The 19696-nt window shown below is 38.5% G+C and overlaps 1 protein-coding gene across 2 annotated transcripts; it reads left to right on the forward strand.

Moving 5' to 3' along the window:
• Positions 1-1052: 1052 nt before the first annotated feature.
• Positions 1053-19231, forward strand: LOC112526598 (ATP-dependent helicase BRM-like). Of its 2 annotated transcripts, XM_025136948.1 has the most exons (14): positions 1053-2024; positions 4650-5933; positions 6706-7995; positions 9509-9621; positions 10572-10659; positions 10784-10870; positions 11019-11111; positions 11698-11781; positions 11886-12089; positions 13947-14183; positions 15258-16781; positions 16869-17360; positions 17829-18053; positions 18457-19231. In XM_025136948.1, exons 1-14 carry the CDS (start codon positions 1848-1850, stop codon positions 19018-19020), a joined length of 6462 nt encoding a protein of 2153 aa, XP_024992716.1. In that variant the 5' UTR covers positions 1053-1847; the 3' UTR covers positions 19021-19231. The 2 variants fall into 2 exon arrangements, with proteins under 2 accessions (XP_024992716.1, XP_024992717.1); XM_025136949.1 differs by lacking the exons at positions 17829-18053; positions 18457-19231 and having other exon boundaries at positions 16882-17096.
• The last annotated feature ends 465 nt before the right edge of the window (positions 19232-19696 follow it).

The following is a 19696-nucleotide window of genomic DNA, read 5'->3' on the forward strand; positions in this document are numbered from 1 at the left end:
AATTACCTTTCATTTTGTTAGATGATTGATGACACATTGATTGTCGTTGAGTTAACTCCTATATGGTTTATTACTTAACATGTATAAAAACCGTGAAAATTTACTCAAATCTTGACTATATCAATGAATGTGACAATTTATATATAATAAGATAAAGGGTTGTTTATTTACCTATTAATAGTTTTATTAAGAGACAACATCTGAATCGTTAAGAGGTGAATCTTGTTTAGCAAAAAAAAGTTTTGCATCTTAATGGTTTCAAAACATTCTGAATGATTTTGTATCCTGGACCTCCCTTAACCATTCAGCGCCCCTAATTTCGCTGTAAACAATTATCAAACAATTTTATTTCATTTTGCATTATATTATGAGAGTCTCTTGATCATTATGGCCACTTAGGGCCCGTTTACTAAACACTTACTCGGGTAAGTGCTTACCAAGTCACATTACCTAACTAGATGGATATGGTAAGGACTACGAATCTTACCTGGTAAGAGCGAGACAAAAACCATGAGTCTTACCCGGTAAGTGAGGGCGATCGACTCTTACCATGGTAAGTGCTTACCTGGTGAATTGTTGCATACAATGTCGTTTTAATGGACTAAAATCTTACCCGGCAAGTAATTAATAGTGTTAAATTTTACAGGTAAACACTTATCGGATAAGTGTTTGGTAAACAACCCCTTAATCATTGTGCACCAAACCATTCAGCAACTGGCAAACAGCCAATTGTTTAAAGTCTAATAAAAAACCACATAGACTAATGAGATTATACTATGAAAATTAAAAATCAACATGTTTATCTTTATCTCAATAGTACGTTTCTTTACAACATGTTTTTAAATCTGATCGTTTTAACTCTAAACAGTTAAAAGAAACAATATCAAACCCAGTTTATTACTAAATACTTAAAACTGATTATTACAACTTCTTATCATAATTCAATGTTGCTAAACAAACCATCGTTGTTGAATAATATTACATCAAATCCAACATCTCAGTATTCATAACACAGTACAAAAAACAATGCATCCACTGAAACAGATGTAATGCACAAAATCAGTTATAATTCAAGATTTGGTGTATTAATTTAAAATGTGGTACCGTAACATTGTTATCATCGTTCTTTTTATATTTATTTAAAATTATATAAAAAAACAAAAAAATTATAAAATCAAAATTATTACCCAAAAAAAAAACAAAAAGAAAAACAAATGGAGTTAAAAGTTATGGATTCGTTTCATGGGTGTTTTTCATTTTAACCCCAAAAACATTTCATCCAAAGATTCATATAAAACCAGACTTCACTCAAACCCATTCGGGTTAACCCAAAACCCATTTCGATTTCGAAGAAAAAACTACAATTACAAGTATCGGGTTGTAAGAAATCAATGACAGTTCTAGGGTTTGAGTTTTGACTGATGAAAAATTGCAAGAAAGAAAGTTGGTGTGTGTGAAAACTGCACCTCACACATACTTGTAGGTGAGAGAGAAACAGGACCTCAGTGTTGAAATCGTCTGATTTCATACGATAACTGCGGGGGGATTCTTCGCCGTCGTCTTCAAGATCCATCCCGCTAGTGGCCCACACAATTTGATTTGAAGACAATTAAACCCCCATTTCTGAATTCCTGCAAACTTATCGGTGGTTTTTGGTTTAATTTGGGAAAGGGGGAAAAGGGGATTTTTTGATTTTTATACACAGAAAGTGGGTAGAGAGAGAAAATTGTAGAAGGGGGGGATCGTAAGGATAGCGGTTGAATTTTTGGAGGGATATGGATTTGTAGAGAGGAATTCAATTTTGGAATTTTGTTACTTGGAAAAAAAGAAAATTATAATTTTTTTGCATGCAATCCGGTGGCGGGGTCCAGCACGGAGGAGGAGGAGGTGGTGGTGGGCATGGGCGGAATATGGTGCCCGGACCACCGTCCTCCTCCGCATCTCCGTCATCTTCATCATCGGCTGTTTCTACTCCTCAGTTGGGTTTTGATCCAATGCAGCAACAGCAGCAGCAGCATAGGCAGGTTAGGGCTTTTTTACGTATATATAGCTCTATGTTGATTATGTTGAATTGTGGATTTGATCAGTTGGTTTAGTTACTGAATTTGCATTTGGTTGATAAATTGTTTGATTTGCTACAGTTAATTTAGGGTCTGATTGATTGGTTTTCCATTGTCATCAATGGATAAAGCTTAATCTGACTGTATAGATTGAGAAGGTTTTTGATTCAGACCTATTTTTAGAAGGAATGAACATGTTTTTTTTAATTGAGGAGGGCAGGTTTGGAAATTTTTGTGCGTTCTGCATAAAGCTACCCCCTAGAAGTTTACTGAATAAGGCACTTTCTATATCATTAAGCCATTACCAAACAATCATGTATAGCTGACAGAATAAGCTGTGAGTCCTGTTTAGCTCGTTAAGCTGCTAACAAACAAACCCTTAGTTTAAATATGAAATTATTTGGCTGAATTTTGGTTCCAATTGTTTAATCTTCACTAATTTTTGGTATTAATATCATCATATAATTGGACCTAAAAATATGAACTTTTGGGGAGTAACAATTTATTATAACAGAACCCATCAAAATCCGTATATTAATAATTGATTCTCAATCCAGTTTCTTACTTTTCCCCCTTTTATCATTGCAATAAGTTGAATTGAGATTTTTGAGTATTTTTAGTCTTGAAAGCATGATTTCTATTAAATATATGCTGATATGTTCACCATCAAATACTAATTTCGCTTGGTGTACTCGCGTGATCGTTCATTTACTTGCACACCCATTGGTCTGGTCTCGGTTTGGTAAGAATGTGCACCTTCCTTTATACTTTAAAGAAAAAGATATCAGACATTTAGTTTAGCTAACATCGTCACATTGGGTAACAGGTTTATATTCGTTTTGCATTTTGCATCTTGCATCTTTGCCTTAAGTTATGGATTATGAAAGATGAAACGGAATTTATACTAGCACATTGTGAATTTCTTGATCTTCAAAAGGATGCCATGATTAGGATAAGCACGTTGAAGGATTTGTTTATGGTGTCATATGATCGTTTAAAGGTTATGTGTGTGACTTTAGTACAATTTGGTACTTAAGTTTGTGACTAGCATGGTATTTTTTACGATATAGTTAGAGGATGTGGTAAAACATGAATGGGTAGATTAATCTTAACTAAAATGGCACGGGCGTGTTTCTTGCTCTGTAAAGGAGGGTTGGAAAAAGTTTCAAACCATTGTTAAGTAGATTCTTAAAACTAAAGGACGGTTTGTTGAAATGAGATATGCAACAACAAGAAGGAAAAAGGATTCATTTATCATATACTTCAAAAGAAAAGGAGAAGGATTGATAGAGGACAACTGAACATTTGAAAGATGTGTTGATATTGACGGTGATTCATTATTTCGTTGAATCATTTGTGCAGTGCATCCTAAAAGATTACTCCCTCCATCTCAAAATTGATGCCCACGATGAAAAAGGCACATGGTTTTAGAAGTGTGTAGTTATTACACTTTTTTGTTGACTAAATGACTATTTTACCCCTTAATAATAGAGAGAGTAATGAATTTCTCCATCTCATAATTAAGGGTAGAATTGAAAAGTAAGCACGTACTTTTGAAAGTGGACAATTATTTTGGGATGAACTGAAATAGAAATGTGGACACTTACTTTGGGATGGAGGGAGTACGAAGTAAGAATTCTTTTTTGCGTAACCGGTGGTTTGTTAACATCACGGATTGGTAAGGTTGGTTGAAGATTCCATTAGAAGTATCGTCAAAGCTTTCTCTGAATTAATATGCTTTTGTTGTTCTTTGAAACTGAGATTGTTACGGAGTGAAGTGATTAACATTTCTAATTGTTGTCCTTGGCTATTTGTTGCAAACCGACCATCACTTGTGCGGAAATTCAACAAAAAGAACGCTACATTTTCGATAAAAGCTCAAAAATTGCCAAGTACGATGTCTTCTTTTTGCGTTTCACTATTTATCGAGAACCTTGTTGCTGCAAAAAGTGGTGCTTTTTGTGTTCTTGTAGGAATGATGGTTGGTTTCCGACATAAATCCAAATATAATGGTTGGAAAAGTTCTTTTTTGAAATATATAATATTTATATACGGCAAATACTCATGCCCACTTCTCACTTTTTTTGAGGTTTGAACCCTTGACCTTCTGGGAGTCTAGACGCTGGCTGTTTGGTTGGTTTTCCATTAAGTCTTGTATGGATAAGGTTGTCTGTGTAGATTAATCTGTCTGTATAGATTAAAAAGGTTTTTGTTTGGGAGGGTTATCCACAAATGGAAAGAGCATGTTTTTAATTTGGGAGAGGCAGGTTTGGAAAGAATTTGTCTTTCTACATAAAGCTTCCCTTAGAAGCTTACTGAATAAGTCACTTTCTATGTTATTAAGCCACTACCAAACAGTCAAGTATAACTGAGCAGATAGGCTGTGAGTCCCATTAAGCTCATTAAGTTGCTAACAAACAGACTAACTCATATACCGTTGCACCAATGACCCTCTGGTTGGTTGGAAAAGTTGGTCGCTCCTTTGAAGCCTCATTCGGTCATACTTTTGTCTAAATTAGAACCGTTAGACACTTGGCATATCATTACACGAATTGGATTCTAAGTTTGTTTTTGTGGATGTTTTTGTAGTCATTGCAACAACAATTACTTCGAAACCCCGAAGGGAGAGAAGCTATGCTAGCCTATCAGTCGGGAAATCTGCAAGGAGTCTTGGGAGGAGGCGTCGGCATGAATCCTAGTTCTATGCAGCAGTTGCAGCGTGTTGCTCAGCAGCATGGCCGAGAGGAGGGGCAAAATCGCAATCAGGGTTTTGATCCACACATGATGAACCCTGTCCATCAGGCTTACGTTCAATACGCTTTTCAAAACCAACAGAAAACAGCTCTCGGAATGCAAGCCGCTCAGCAGCAAATGAGAATGGGGGCAGTGGGGGCGTCAGCTAAAGATCAAGACCCGCGAATGGGGAACACGAAAATGCAGGATCTTGTCTCGTTTCAGGCTGGTGGTGGGCAGGGACAGAGTTCGTTGTCCAAGAAACTGGCGGAGGAAGGGCACCAAGCGGTTTCTGATCAAAGTCAAAGTCAAAACCAGAAACATTTTGCCATGCCGACTTCAATCGGCCAGTTGATGCAGGGTAATAATAATACTACTAGGCCTATGCAGGCTCCTCAAGCTCCGCAGAGTATGACAATGGCTGCTCAACTGCAAGCAATGCAGGCTTTGGCTCTTGAACGTAACATCGATCTATCGCTTCCTCAAAACGCTAATTTAGTGGCCCAATTGATTCCACTCATGCAGGCTAGAATGCAAAAGGCAAACGAAAGCGGAATGGGCCCACAATCTATGGCGGGGTCCATGGCAAAGCAACAGGTGGCTCCGCCACACGTCGCTAATGAAAGCTCGCCAAGAGGAAATTCATCAAGTGATATGTCTGGGCACTCGGGCTCCACCAAAACACGACATAACATGCTAACGGGCCATCTTGGTTCAACGTCAAATTCTTTACTAGTCAACAACTCTAGTACCGGTCAAAGTCACGGTCAACAGCTTTCGAATCATGGCAGGGAGAACCAACTGCCGCCTAGGCAGCCCATGGCGGTCGGTGGTGGGGTGTCTTCCATGCATCCTCCACAGTCATCCATGAACATGAATCAGGGTTCTGACCATTCAGCGCTTGCTAAAAGCGCCTTATCGAGCCCCGAAACACTGCAAATGCAACATGCTAGGCAGCAGATCAATCGTTCATCTCCACAACCACAACCAGCGGCTTCGTCTGACAATGCTGGATCTGCAAACCCGTTACCGTTACCGTCTCAAAAGGGGCAAGCACCACGGGGGCAAGTACATTCGAACTTTACGAAACAGCAACTGCACGTTCTTAAAGCACAAATACTTGCTTTTAGGCGTATAAAGGTATGGTAGAGTGAGGTCCAGGGAATAAAAAAACTGAGGAACACCCTAATGACCATTCATCTGTACGGTATGCACATGTGCATACAAGTAATTGAAGATGTTTCCTGGTTTCTATGCATGTTATGCATTTGTGCATACTGGAAAATTACTTACAAATTACTTGTATGCACATGTGCATACCGTGTAGATGAATGGTTACTAGGTGTTCCTCAGTTTTTCAATTTTTTTGGTTTTACCGTAATAACCATTCATCTGTATGGTATGCACATGTGCATACTAGTAACTGAAGATGTTTCCTGGCTTCTATGCACGTATGTATGCTATGCACTTGTGTATACTGGGAAAAAGTTGCTTACATTTAGATGTATGCACATATGCGTACTGTGCAAATGAATGGTTACTAGGGTGTTATTTAGTTTTTCATTTTTTTGCGGTTTTCCATGAACTTAACACGGTATGGTAATTCAGTACTTCTATAAGTGAGTGACTGTTTGACCCATCTTAGTTGGTTTCTTATTGCAATCTAACAACCGTTCTTGCGAAATGACAGAAAATACTAGTTTTCAAGAATGAATGACCTTAAACACATTATGGAAATGTAAATGCAAAAAAAAAAAAAAAAAACCGTCTCACATTGCACTTTTTGTCCAAAAAGAATGATGGGTTTTACAAAAAAAACCCAAATTCGATGGTTCAAAAAGTCTGAATTTTCTTTTGGTAGATAACCTTTTCCCCTTTTCCTTGTGGACTTGTTGATATGGTTTGATGGCAGAAAGGAGATAAAACTCTACCGAATGAACTACTCCAAGCTATTGCCCCACCGCCCCTCGAAACACACACACAACAGTCGACTACTTCTGCGGGGGCAGTTAATCAGGATAGAGCTTCTTTGAAAAGTCAACCGGATGATAATATTAGACATCTAGAATCAAATGAAAAGGATCTTCAAGCCGCAACATTAACGGGTGGAATGAATACTATAAAAAGGGAAGCTTTCGAGGAGAAAACAACGGTTAATGCACAAGGTACAACATCTTTACTGAAGGAAGCACCACCCGTTGTTCTTCCCGCTAAACAAGAACAAGAAGTTGAACACGGCATTCAGAAGATTCCTCATGTAAGTGATACCACCATGGATAAGGGCAAATCGATCGCATCAGATTCTGCGGTTGTCTCCGAGAATGTTCAGGGTAAAAGACCTTTACAAGTGGGAAATCCACCTCAACAACCAAAAGATTCGGGTCCTAAAAAGTACCATGGACCATTGTTTGACTTTCCGTTCTTCACTCGAAAGCATGATGGTTTCGGGTCAAGCATGATGCTCAACAACAATAACAATCTCACTTTGGCGTATGACCTTAAAGATCTCATTGCTGAAGAGGGTATCAAAGAGAGAAACAAAAAGAGGAACGAAACTATTGAAAAGATTAGTGGTTTACTAGCGGTTAATTTGGAGAGAAGAAGAATAAGGCCGGATCTTGTTCTGAGGTTACAAATTGAAGAAAAAAAACTTCGACTTCAGGATCTACAGAAACGAGTGAGGGATGAAGTCGATCAACAACAACACGAGATAATGACGATGCCGGATAGGCCATATCGGAAATTTGTTAGGTTATGTGAACGTCAGCGAATGGAGCTCAACCGGCAAGTACAGGCTGCTCAGAGAGCTATTAGGGAGAAGCAACTGAAATCGATTTTTCAGTGGCGTAAAAAGTTTCTCGAGTCTCATTGGGCGGTTCGTGATGCAAGGACTCAACGGAATAGGGGGGTTGCTAAATATCATGAGAAGATGTTGAGGGAGTTCTCGAAGAAAAAAGACGATGATCGTAGTAAAAGAATGGAGGCTTTGAAAAATAATGATGTGGAGAGATATAGAGAGATTCTGCTAGAGCAACAAACCAGCATGCCGGGTGAGGCTGCTGAGAGATACGAAGTGCTTTCTTCGTTTTTATCTCAGACGGAAGATTATCTTAATAAACTTGGAAGCAAAATAACCGCTGCTAAGAACCACCAGGAGGTAGAGGAGGCGGCAAATGCTGCTTCTGCTGCTGCAAGAGCTCAGGTATTCTCTCTCCCTCTCTCGTGTGCACTCATCAAACTCATCAGCCAATGAACTTAAAAGTGTAAAAGGTTTTGGTGTTACAATTTTCATGCACATGTGATATTGGCATTTTCATATATATATATATATATATGTATGTATAAGTTTGTGTGTGTATATATATATACATACATACATGGGATCAAGTTCTAGGGAAAACCACGAAAATGAAAAACTGAGGAATACTCTGGTAACCATTCATCTGTAAGGTATGCACATGTGCATCCAAGTAATTTGTAAGCAATTTGTCTGGCATGCACACATGCATAACATGCACACGTGCATAAAAACCAAAAAGCAGCTTCAATTAATGTATGCACATGCATACCGTCCAGATGAATGGTTACCATAATGTTCCTCAGTTTTTCGTTTTTTGGGGGTTTTCCCCCGAACGACTCTCTCTCTCTCTATATATATAGAGAGAGAGGAAGGTTCAAACGAGAACGATAATTACTTAAGAAAACAAGAAAAAGGCCATTCATGTACAAAATCACATGTGACTTTGCCATGCGACTGAAGTCGCCCGGATCATGTATGATTTTGCACGTGAATCATATATGATTTTGTACATGAACGACTTTTTTCTTGTTTTCTTAAATAGTTAGCTTTCTCGTTTGAACATGCCCCTATATATGCGTGTGTGTTTATAGAAGTGGTTAAGGTTTTGAATTATCGTAAGTTATCTTTCTTGTTAAAAAATGCAAAAGGAAAACTGTAGTTTGTAAGAATGTGTGATTTATGTAATTTCTTATTCTTGCAAAGTGTGGTTATGTTTTCTGCTTTGTCACTTTTGCCTGGTAAAAAACACGAGTTTTTTTCAGTCAAAACTCAAGGGTAGAATTCATCTAAGTTCTATTAAGAACAATGGTTTATTTGCAATAGAAAGCCAAGGTTTGAGAAGTCAATCACCTATATATATATATATATATATAGAGAGAGAGAGAGAGAGAGAGAGAGAGACTTAGGTTCAAGGGAAAACCACAAACAAATGGAAAAATGAGGAACACCCTAATAACCATTCACTTGTCCGGTATGCACATGCACATAAAAGTAACTAAAAATGTTTCCTGGTTTATATGGACGTGTGCATGTTGTCAAGGTATTCCTCTGTTTTTCATTTTATGTGGTTTTTTCCTGAACCTAAACCTATATATAATGTCTATGTATAATTATGTATCGGAAATGAGAACCATAACTATTTTGAGAACTTGGGAACCAACTATTTCATTTATTATTCATGATGAATAAAATCCTAAATATTCATAAATATCATGCAATTTCATTATGAAACGTGAATAATTTTCGTGATGAATATCCTTCACAATAGTCATCATGAACAGTTTACGGTTCTCAAAATATTTACGGTTCTCATTTGAACTTGTCCCTATATATACATATATATACGTATGTATATGTATGTTTTTTATTGGCATGTATGTATTTCTTGTTTAATATTTCCTGTTTGTTGGTAAAGGGTCTATCGGAAGAAGAAGTGAGAGCTGCAGCCTCTTGTGCCGGAGAAGAAGTTATGATAAGAAATCGTTTCTCTGAAATGAATGCACCTCAGGATGGTTCATCGGTTAGCAAGTAAGCTCTTCGTGACTTCTACTAGGTGACGTAACTTGGTTATTTGCAAGATACTTTGAAAGTTGGAAACATATATATATATATATATGTGTGTGTGTGTGTGTGTATAGATATAGAGAGAGAGAGAGGGAAAGGAAGGTTCAGGGCAAATCCCCCCAAAGAATGAAAAACTACAGAACACCCTGGTAACCATTCATCTGGACAGTATTGCACATGTGCATACAAGTAATTGGAGTTGTTTTTGGTTTTTATGCACGTGTGCATGTTATGCACACGTGCATACCGGACAAATTGCTTTCAAGTTACTTGTATGCACATGTGCATAGCGTCCAGATGAATGGTTACTAGGGTGTTGCTCAGTTTTTTATTTTTTTACGGTTTTCCACTGAACCTGACCCTATATATATTTATATTTATGAATTTACTGAATGTGATAGAAATGAACAAAATAAACAAGTTTAAAGATTGTCCAACAGTACGCTTTTTTAAATATCTCTGTGAGACAATAAGCCGAAGCTCCCCTTTTTCTGGGATGTCCCATATCGGCCAACACTTTCTTGATAGGAAAATGTTGAAATAAGATCAATTTACACTTATTTACAAATGGGTCCTCTGTGATGCCATATAATTTGAATATCTTCAATTTTTCGACTTCCAGTAATCAATCAGGTAGTAGTCAGAATAGAATTTTCATGTATGAGAGGATCATTGCATTTATCATAGAGTGGAGTTAGGGGCTGTTCGGTTCGTTTTCCATCAAGTCCTGTATGGATACAGTTGCCTGTGTTGATAAAGTTGTCTGTATGATATAAGATAAATTGTTCTTTGGTTGATGTGCTGAATAACCAATCTAAATGTCAGAAATGACCATTTTACCCCTTAGTTGTATATCGGGTGCAATACTTTATCATATCGATCTTACTCTTTTTGTTCATCATGGTTTTCAACAGGTATTATACTCTTGCGCATGCTGTGAATGAACGGGTCATAAGGCAACCCTCAATGTTACGGTGTGGAACTTTGCGAGATTATCAGCTTGTATGTCGTTCTATCCTACACATCAATGGATTTCTGGCTATATTGATTAGGCATACAGATTTAATGGATTTTCTTGTGGTTGAATTTATATATGGATATCGTAATCAATTGATCATTCTTTCAGGTTGGGTTGCAATGGATGCTTTCATTATACAACAATAAATTGAACGGAATATTGGCAGATGAAATGGGTCTTGGCAAAACTGTGCAGGTATATGAGTCCCGCAAAATCGAGATAAGAAATGGATGAAAAGGGATAAAAGAATCGACATTTGTACTCTGGTTTTTGGGAAAAAGATCCCATTTTTGTGGTAGATAACCGTTCATCAATCAAGATTTGCTGACATCTTTTTCTGCAGGTTATGGCATTGATTGCTTATCTGATGGAGTTCAAAAGCAATTACGGCCCACATCTTATCATTGTTCCTAATGCCGTTCTAGTGAATTGGAAGGTTCGTTAATTTTCGTTGTGTTTTGATGAATTTTAATACTCCCTCCGTCCCAAAATAAATGTCCAGAAAGAAAAAGGCAAATGGTTTTAGAAATGTGTAGTTGTTACACTTTTTAATTAATTGACAATTTTATCCTTCATATAGAGGGAATAATTAATTTGCTGATCTCATAATTAAGGGTAGAATTGGAAAGTAGACACTTACCCAAAGTAAATGTCTACAACGAAAAAGGAACTCAATTAATTATTACACTTTTAAATCAACTAAATGACAATTTTACCCTTTATAATAGAGGGATTAATGAATTTCTCTATCTCATAATTAAGGGTAGAATTGGAAAGTAGACACTTACTTTTGGAAGTGGACATTTACTACAATGAAAAAGGCACATAGTTTTAGGAATGTGTAATTATTTCACTTTTTAATCAGCTGAATGACAATATTACCCTTTATAATAGATGGAGTAATGAATTTCTCGGTCTCATAATTAAGGGTAGAATTGGAAAGTATGCACTTATTTTCGAAAGTCGACGCTTATTTTGGACGGAGGGAATACTTTATGCCGCTCTAACTTTGTTTTCGACAGAGTGAGTTACATAGTTGGTTGCCGAATGTGTCCTGCATTTACTATGTCGGTAACAAGGATCAACGAACAAAATTGTTCTCTCAAGTAAAGATTTACCGCTTCTCTTCTTTTTTACATTTTCCGAGTTTTCTTTATGTCGACATTTTGACGACCGTGGAACGCTTATGTTTTTTGTTTTCTAAATTTAGGAAGTTTGTGCCATGAAATTTAATGTCCTCGTGACAACGTATGAATTCATCATGTATGATCGTGGGAAACTTTCAAGGGTCGATTGGAAGTATATTATTATCGATGAAGCACAAAGAATGAAGGACCGAGAGTCGGTTTTAGCTCGTGATCTTGATAAATACCGCTGCCAAAGACGGCTTCTCCTCACCGGGACCCCCTTACAGGTCTGTAACACCCTTCCATAACAATTCCCTTGATATGTACTACGGTTCTCTGCATCTCTTTGTGTTCGAAAGCTTTACAAACGCATCCATGCTTGCACATAGATACAACTACCCCCTTGTACCCCCTGGCGGTTGCTATTAATTATTAAACCAAACCAAACCAAACCAAACCAAACGAGCCCAATATATTGTTAATCATGCCACTATAGCGGTTCGCGGTCATAGGACAAATAGCGGTGGTCAAATAACGGTCCTACGATTAGTGCGCTATTGATTGCTAAATGACCGCATTTTGACCGCATAAAAGGAGCCGCATAACTGCTGTAGATAGGTTCTTTTGGTGTTAAAAAAGTAATTTTGTGGGCTTTTAGTTTGAGCCTGCATGGGGTTTTATTTTTTGTTCAACAATATTAAGCTTCGTTATTTTTATTTTTGGACTTGGACACGATTATTCTTATTTTTTTGGATTTTTTGGATTTGGACGCCATCACTTTGACTTCTACCTTCGGATAAAAGTATTGACATTGTTCGATTATTGTTTATTTGGACTTGGACATTATTATTCATATACATTTTTTATTGAATACATATAATATGTTGCATTATATATTTAGGGTCAGATTCAGGGTAGAACCGTTAAAAAATGAAAAACTGAGGAACACCCAGGTAACCATTCATCTGGACGGCATGCACATGTGCATACAAGTAATTTGTAAGCAATTTGTCCGGTATGCACATGTGTATAAACATGCACACAGTGCATAAAAACCAACAAATTGCTTACAAATACTTGTATGCACATGTGCATGCCGTCCAAATGAATGGTTACCTGGGTGTTCCTCAGTTTTTCATTTTTTGGCGGGTTTTCCTCTGAACCTCCCTCTCTATTTATACTTCTAATTATTATATGAACCACTATTTTTAGACCGCTATACCACTATTTTGCCATTGCGATAACCGCTATTTCAATCATGAACCTGATGGCGATTTCATATTTTGACCACGGTAACAACATAGATTATATCCCACTCCGAGGTGGGGTATGGGAGGGGTAAGATGCACATAGATCTGACCTTAATGACCATTGCCTTAAAGGGTAGAGTGGATGTTCCCATGAAGCCCCTCAGCTTGTGAGAATGTTGCTAATAATTACTAAAAAGATTTGCAAATCCCTTGAAAACATTCCTTCAAACCAAACAGGCCCTTAAAGATTTGCGAATCCCAGTTCTTACATACCAAGTTGCCTTTTTTTCCCTTTTTGTCTACTAGTTTCTAATTATTTCAAGATAAATGAACTAAACGCTTGGTCAATCATTGTTAACCAAGTCACTCTACTTTTTGAACGATCGTATTTGGCATTTCATTGCTGATATCCTTCTTGTGAAATGCCAAAGAACGCTATAGTTTGCGATTATTTTGAGAACCAATTATTCATGGTGAATATTCCTAAATATTAATGAATATCATGCATTTTCATACACACACATAAAGAGAGAGAGACACGCACACACATACGGACAGGTCCATTTGAGAACCATGAGAACCTTTTATTCATGAATTATTCATAATGAATATCATGAATAACGAAGATGCATGATATTAAAGAATGTTTAGGTATATTCATCGCGAATAATTCAAGAATAGTTGGTTCCCAAATTATTTTCTGTTCCTAAATGAAGGTTCTCGTATATACGTATATATATATATATATATATATATATATATATATATAATGTATATGCGCACACGTGTGTGTGTACATTACCTACTAACCCCATATATGCATACAACATACCTTTTAATGGTATATTATTCAAGTTGATGATGAACAAAATGTGGTTACTTTTGCTTCTACAGAACGATCTTAAAGAACTTTGGTCATTATTGAACTTACTACTTCCGGAAGTTTTTGATAATCGAAAAGCTTTTCACGATTGGTTCTCAAAGCCGTTTCAAAAAGAAGTTCAGAGCGCCGAGGATGATTGGCTAGAGACCGAGAAAAAGGTTATTATTATTCACCGACTTCATCAAATCTTAGAGCCTTTCATGCTCAGACGTCGTGTAGAAGACGTCGAAGGTTCACTTCCTCCAAAGGTATGCTTACTTTTGCAACATAGTTTTGTTTCTTAATGACTGTTGACTTTTCGAACCATCGTACTTTTTTTTTGAGTAAATTACGATTTTCGCCCCTGTGGTTTGTTAAAAATTGCAATTTCTGTCCGTGGTTTAGAAATTGTGGTTTTCGTCCCTATGGTTTGTAATTCATTGCTGTTTTGCCCTTATGATTTACAATTTGTTGTTGTTTCGGTCCCCGTGGCTTACAATTTTTTACTGCCTTGGTCCTTTGTACTTAAAAGGTAGGAATTAGTCTAGGGACTAAAATAGCAATAAATTGCAAACCGTACTTTGGGGCAGTAACTCAAAGTGGGACAGTCAAAAAGCCCAAAGGCCAAAAAGATGAGGACGAAATTCGAAAATATTAACAAACCACGGGACAAAAATTGTAATTTATTGTCTTTTTGTTTAAAGAACTGTCGGTTTTGCCAAAATGAAGGAAATAAAAGTTTACTTCCACCACGGACCGTACTTTTGAATAGAGATGCATAAAAAACCCAATACCAAGGCCTGGCCCAGGTTTAGCCCAAGCCCGACCCAAACAAGCCCAGGCCTAGTGTGCCCGAAGCTTGGTCTGGGCCAGGCTTCAAAGCCTAGGCCCGGACCGAAAAAGCCCAACCTGAAAAAGCGCGGTCAAGCCCAGCCTGAAAAAGCCTGATCGGGACCTTTTTCAACCCTAAAGCTTGCTCACTGAAAATGGGGTTGGAAGGCCCGGGCCCATGCCCAAAAATGCAACAAAGTTTGCTTTAGTTCTTAGGGTCACGAAGACTTTTTTCTCAATCGATGTAATAAAGTTCCAGAATTTTCTATTTTGTATCCATTTTGACCGGTAACCTGCTTGATCTTGTAATATTTGATGATATGAGTACCCTTTTACAAAAAGGTTACGACGAAGTGGAAGAAAAAGTTATATCCACGTCATCAGATGTTACAAGATCAGCAGGTTATCGGTCAAAATGGATGGATACAAAGTAGAAAATTCTGAAACTTCGTTACATCAAATACGAGATTTTGAATGGCTGAGGTCTGATATTAAATCTAATTATATTGCAGATTTCAGTCATTATGCGGTGTAAAATGTCGGCTATTCAAGGGGCTGTGTATGATTGGATCAAATCTACGGGTACTATTCGAGTTGATCCTGAAGACGAGAAACGTAGAGCTCAAAAGAGTTCTATGTATCAAGCAAAGACGTATAAACCGTTAAATAACCGGTGTATGGAGCTTCGGAAAGCTTGCAATCATCCGTTGCTCAATTACCCGTATTTTAACGATTTCTCCAAAGATTTTCTCGTTCGATCGTGTGGGAAATTATGGATTCTTGATCGGATTTTGGTAAAGCTTCAAAGAACCGGGCATCGAGTTCTGCTTTTCAGCACGATGACGAAACTTTTAGATATTTTGGAGGAATATTTGCAGTGGCGGAGACTCGTGTACCGAAGAATCGATGGTACGACGAGTTTGGAAGATCGGGAATCGGCAATTGTGGACTTCAATAGCCCTGATACGAATTGCTTCATCTTCTTGCTTAGTATTCGTGCAGCCGGGCGTGGTCTAAATCTTCAGACGGCCGATACGGTTATAATTTACGATCCCGATCCGAACCCGAAAAACGAAGAGCAGGCGGTCGCGAGAGCTCACCGAATTGGGCAAACGAGGGAAGTGAAAGTCATTTATATGGAAGCAGTGGTCGATAAAGTTTCGAGTCATCAGAAAGAGGATAACTTCAAGAATGGAGGGTCGGTTGATTCGGATGATGATCTTGCCGGAAAAGATCGGTATATCGGATCGATCGAGAGCCTAATAAGAAACAACATCCAACAGTATAAGATTGATATGGCTGATGAAGTTATAAATGCCGGGAGGTTTGATCAGAGAACGACGCACGAAGAGAGACGTTCAACTTTGGAGACATTGTTACGGGATGAAGAACGGTATCAAGAAACGGTTCACGATGTTCCTTCGCTTCAAGAAGTCAACCGTATGATTGCGAGAAGCGAGGAAGAAGTTGAGCTTTTCGATCAAATGGATGAAGAGTTCGATTGGGCCGAGGAAATGACACGATACGACGAGGTTCCGAAGTGGCTTCGTGCCGGTACTCGTGAGGTCAATACTGTAATTTCCCGTTTGTCTAAAAAACCGCCGAAGAACATGTTATATACGGAAAACATCGATGTGGAATCGAGCGAAGTGGCTTTGGATGGTACCGAGAAAAGAAGGGGACGATATAAAGGTAAGAAGTTTCCGAATTATGCCGAATTGGATGAAGATATCGAGGAGTTTTCGGAAGCTAGCTCCGAAGAAGAAGTTGGAGAGCTTGAAGACGATGAAACCGTTGACGCTAACGAAACTCCAGCAACCGTGAAAAGCCAATCGGAAGACGATGTTCTGGCTTCCGTTAATCGTTACGAATATCCTCGCCCACCTAATGCTATCAAGCTTCAAGAAGACGGTTCTTCGGGATCGTCTTCCGATAGTCGAAGATTGATGCCGATCGCAACTCCTTCGATTTCTTCTCAGAAGTTCGGTTCACTTTCTGCATTGGACGCAAGGCCCGGTTCTCATTCGAAAAGGCTGGTATGTATTCTTTTTGCTCGAAATCGACATGTTTTTTATGAACGGATTATAGCATCTAATTTCTTATCCGATAACGTATTAAACTAGCATGATGATCTAGAGGAGGGCGAGATTGCATTTTCCGGAGATTCTCATATGGAACTTCAGCAATCTGGTAGTGGAAACCACGATCGTGATGAAGGTGAAGATGAACAAGTTTTGCAACCGAAAATAAAGCGGAAACGTAGCATTCGGCTTCGGCCACGGCAGGCTGTTGAGCGGTTAGAAGAAAAGCCGACTCTTCTTCGTGGTGATACTTCTCAGTTACCCTTCCAAATGGACCGTAAACTACATGTGAAAACCGAAATTGAGCAAAAACCGGTGGTTGATCACACCGAACCTTCCATGAAGACCAAGCGAACTCCGCCTACTCGAAAAAACGCAAATAAGGCGAACGTTCATGTTGCGGTGAGACCAACTAGAGGAAATTCCCTTTCTGCCCCTTCGAAAGATGCTGCCGAGCATCCGAAAGAAAGTTTGGATGCTAAAGTCGGACCTTCGATTGGTGGGACCAAGATGTCCGATGCTATCCAAAGACGGGTACGTATTTGATAATTTGCGTAACTAATACGTTCTTTTGTTAGTTTATCTTTTGTGTGGCTCGATTTGTAAATGTCCGTTACTCCCTTCGTCCCAAAATGGATGTCTGCACTAAAAAGGGCACACCGTTTTTCGAAATACGTAATTATTGCACCTTTTAATTAATGAAATGACTATTTTACCCTTAATAATAGAGGGAGTAATGAATTTCTCCATCTAATAATTATGGGTAAAAATGGGAAACTGTTGATTAGTGTCTACTTTCCAATTCTACCCTCCATTACGAGATGAATAAAGTTATTGCTTTCTCTATCATTAAGAGTAAAATCGTCATTTAGATAATTAAAAAAAGTGTAATAGTCGCATGCTTTCCAATTCTACCCTACTTTATAAGATCTGATTATATGTTTCCGGGGCCGTCTAATTTCTTAGCTAATCGTGCATCGATGTTATGGTTCCCGCTTGTAGTGCAAAAACGTAATAACCAAGATTCAACGGAGAATCGACAAGGAAGGCCAACAAATCATTCCGCTGCTAACGGATTTATGGAAGAGACCCGAAAGTAGTCTTCTTGATCTACGCAAGATCGAACTCCGTGTCGATCGACTCGAGTACCATGCGGTTCCGGAATTGATCTCTGATGTGCAGCTTATGTTGAAAGGCGGAATGCAGTATTTCGGATTTTCACATGAGGTATGGCTGCTCGTTTCGATTTTATACACTTCAATATTCGTTTTAGTGTTTTAATTTGACGTGGGTAGTTTAGTAATTTGTCAGTCTTATCCAATCTCTGATTTTAGTTCTAATTTTTTTGGTGGGATAGAAAATATGCATTTTTGTCCCACTTAGTTCCTGTCCCCGTCAAATGTGTGGGACCACACAGCAAACGTGGGACCCACATTTGCTGTTACTTTAGACAGGGACATGACATGATTGAGTCAGACAAAAATGTATTATTTTTTGTCTCACCAAAATAAGTGGAACTTAAACAAAGGAAATTAGACAAGATTGGTAAATTACTAAACTACCCTCAAATTAAAACCTTGCCCAGAAAATTCCGTCTTCTATTTCTTATTGTATTTGTTTTGGTTAACAGGTGAGATCCGAGGCAAGAAAAGTGCACGACTTGTTTTTCGATATATTGAAGATTGCGTTTCCCGATACAGACTTCCGAGAGGCCAGAAGTGCGCTCACTTTCTCCGGCTCCATAGCCGCATCGGCTTCATCTCCTAGAGGCGTACCGCCTTTCGGTCAACCCAAGCGACAGAAGCAGGTGCTCGAGGTCGAGCCCCAACCGAGCCCTTCCCCACGGTCGCACCCTCGTGGGTCCGGACCCATGGCTCAGAGAGAAACCAGGTTCGGGAATAGCAGCACCCGAGACTCGGCCGACCCTCAAGATGAACCCAGACCTTTCACCCATCCCGGTGAGCTCGTAATCTGCAAGAAGAAAAGGAAAGATAGGGAGAAATCATCAATGGTGAAATCGGTTTCTCCTACCGGCATCGGTCGGGAAATGAGGAGCCCGGGTCAAACCCGATTGAGTCAAAGTCAACAGGGATGGCAGTCTCCGTCTCAGCCACAAGGAAGCGGGATTGGTTGGGCTAACCCGGTTAAGCGGATGAGGACCGATGCCGGAAAAAGGCGACCGAGCCACCTGTGACAATTTCAGGTTCGGGTCCGGGTCAACACTTGTAACTTATCATTGTCTGTCGGTCGGTCGGTTTGTTGATCTGTTAGTACTAGTGTCGATGCAGAACGTACAAGGGCCCGAAGCTTAGTGTCGATATGTAAACATAATTAAAATCCCTCTTTTTGGAAAGAGATTTCCATTTATATTGAATGTTATCTATCTATATGCCCATATTCTTGGGGTTCTTTCTATGGACGATGCCTTCAGGGACACAAATTTGGGTGGGACGTAAAACCAGTTCCCGTCCCACCAATCATTACAATAGGTTCATCCTATTGGTTATTTAAATAAGTAGAAAACCGAGGAGATCTGTAGTTGCTACGTTGCATTTCCGATCAGGGGCAGCGCAACCACTACAATTTTCCGACATAGTTGTCTTTTACGCTCGTTAAGAATGTCGTCGTTTTATACTACAGTACAACCATAAAAATAACCTGTTCCGGTATCGGTCTTTCGTATAAAATTTTATGCAGAAGGCTAATGACACCCCTATGAAGTACTAATGACACCCCTAAAATCTATTTAATCATTTATTTTTTTACTTTTTTATTTATTTTGTCTTTTTGTTGTTTTCTTATTTAAATTGATTAAAACATATATATTTATTACCTTTGGTTTTTTCTTATATATATATATATATATATAT

This window comes from Cynara cardunculus (assembly GCF_001531365.2).
Source record: "Cynara cardunculus var. scolymus isolate 2C chromosome LG 14, CcrdV1, whole genome shotgun sequence".
Classification (NCBI taxonomy): domain Eukaryota; kingdom Viridiplantae; phylum Streptophyta; class Magnoliopsida; order Asterales; family Asteraceae; genus Cynara; species Cynara cardunculus.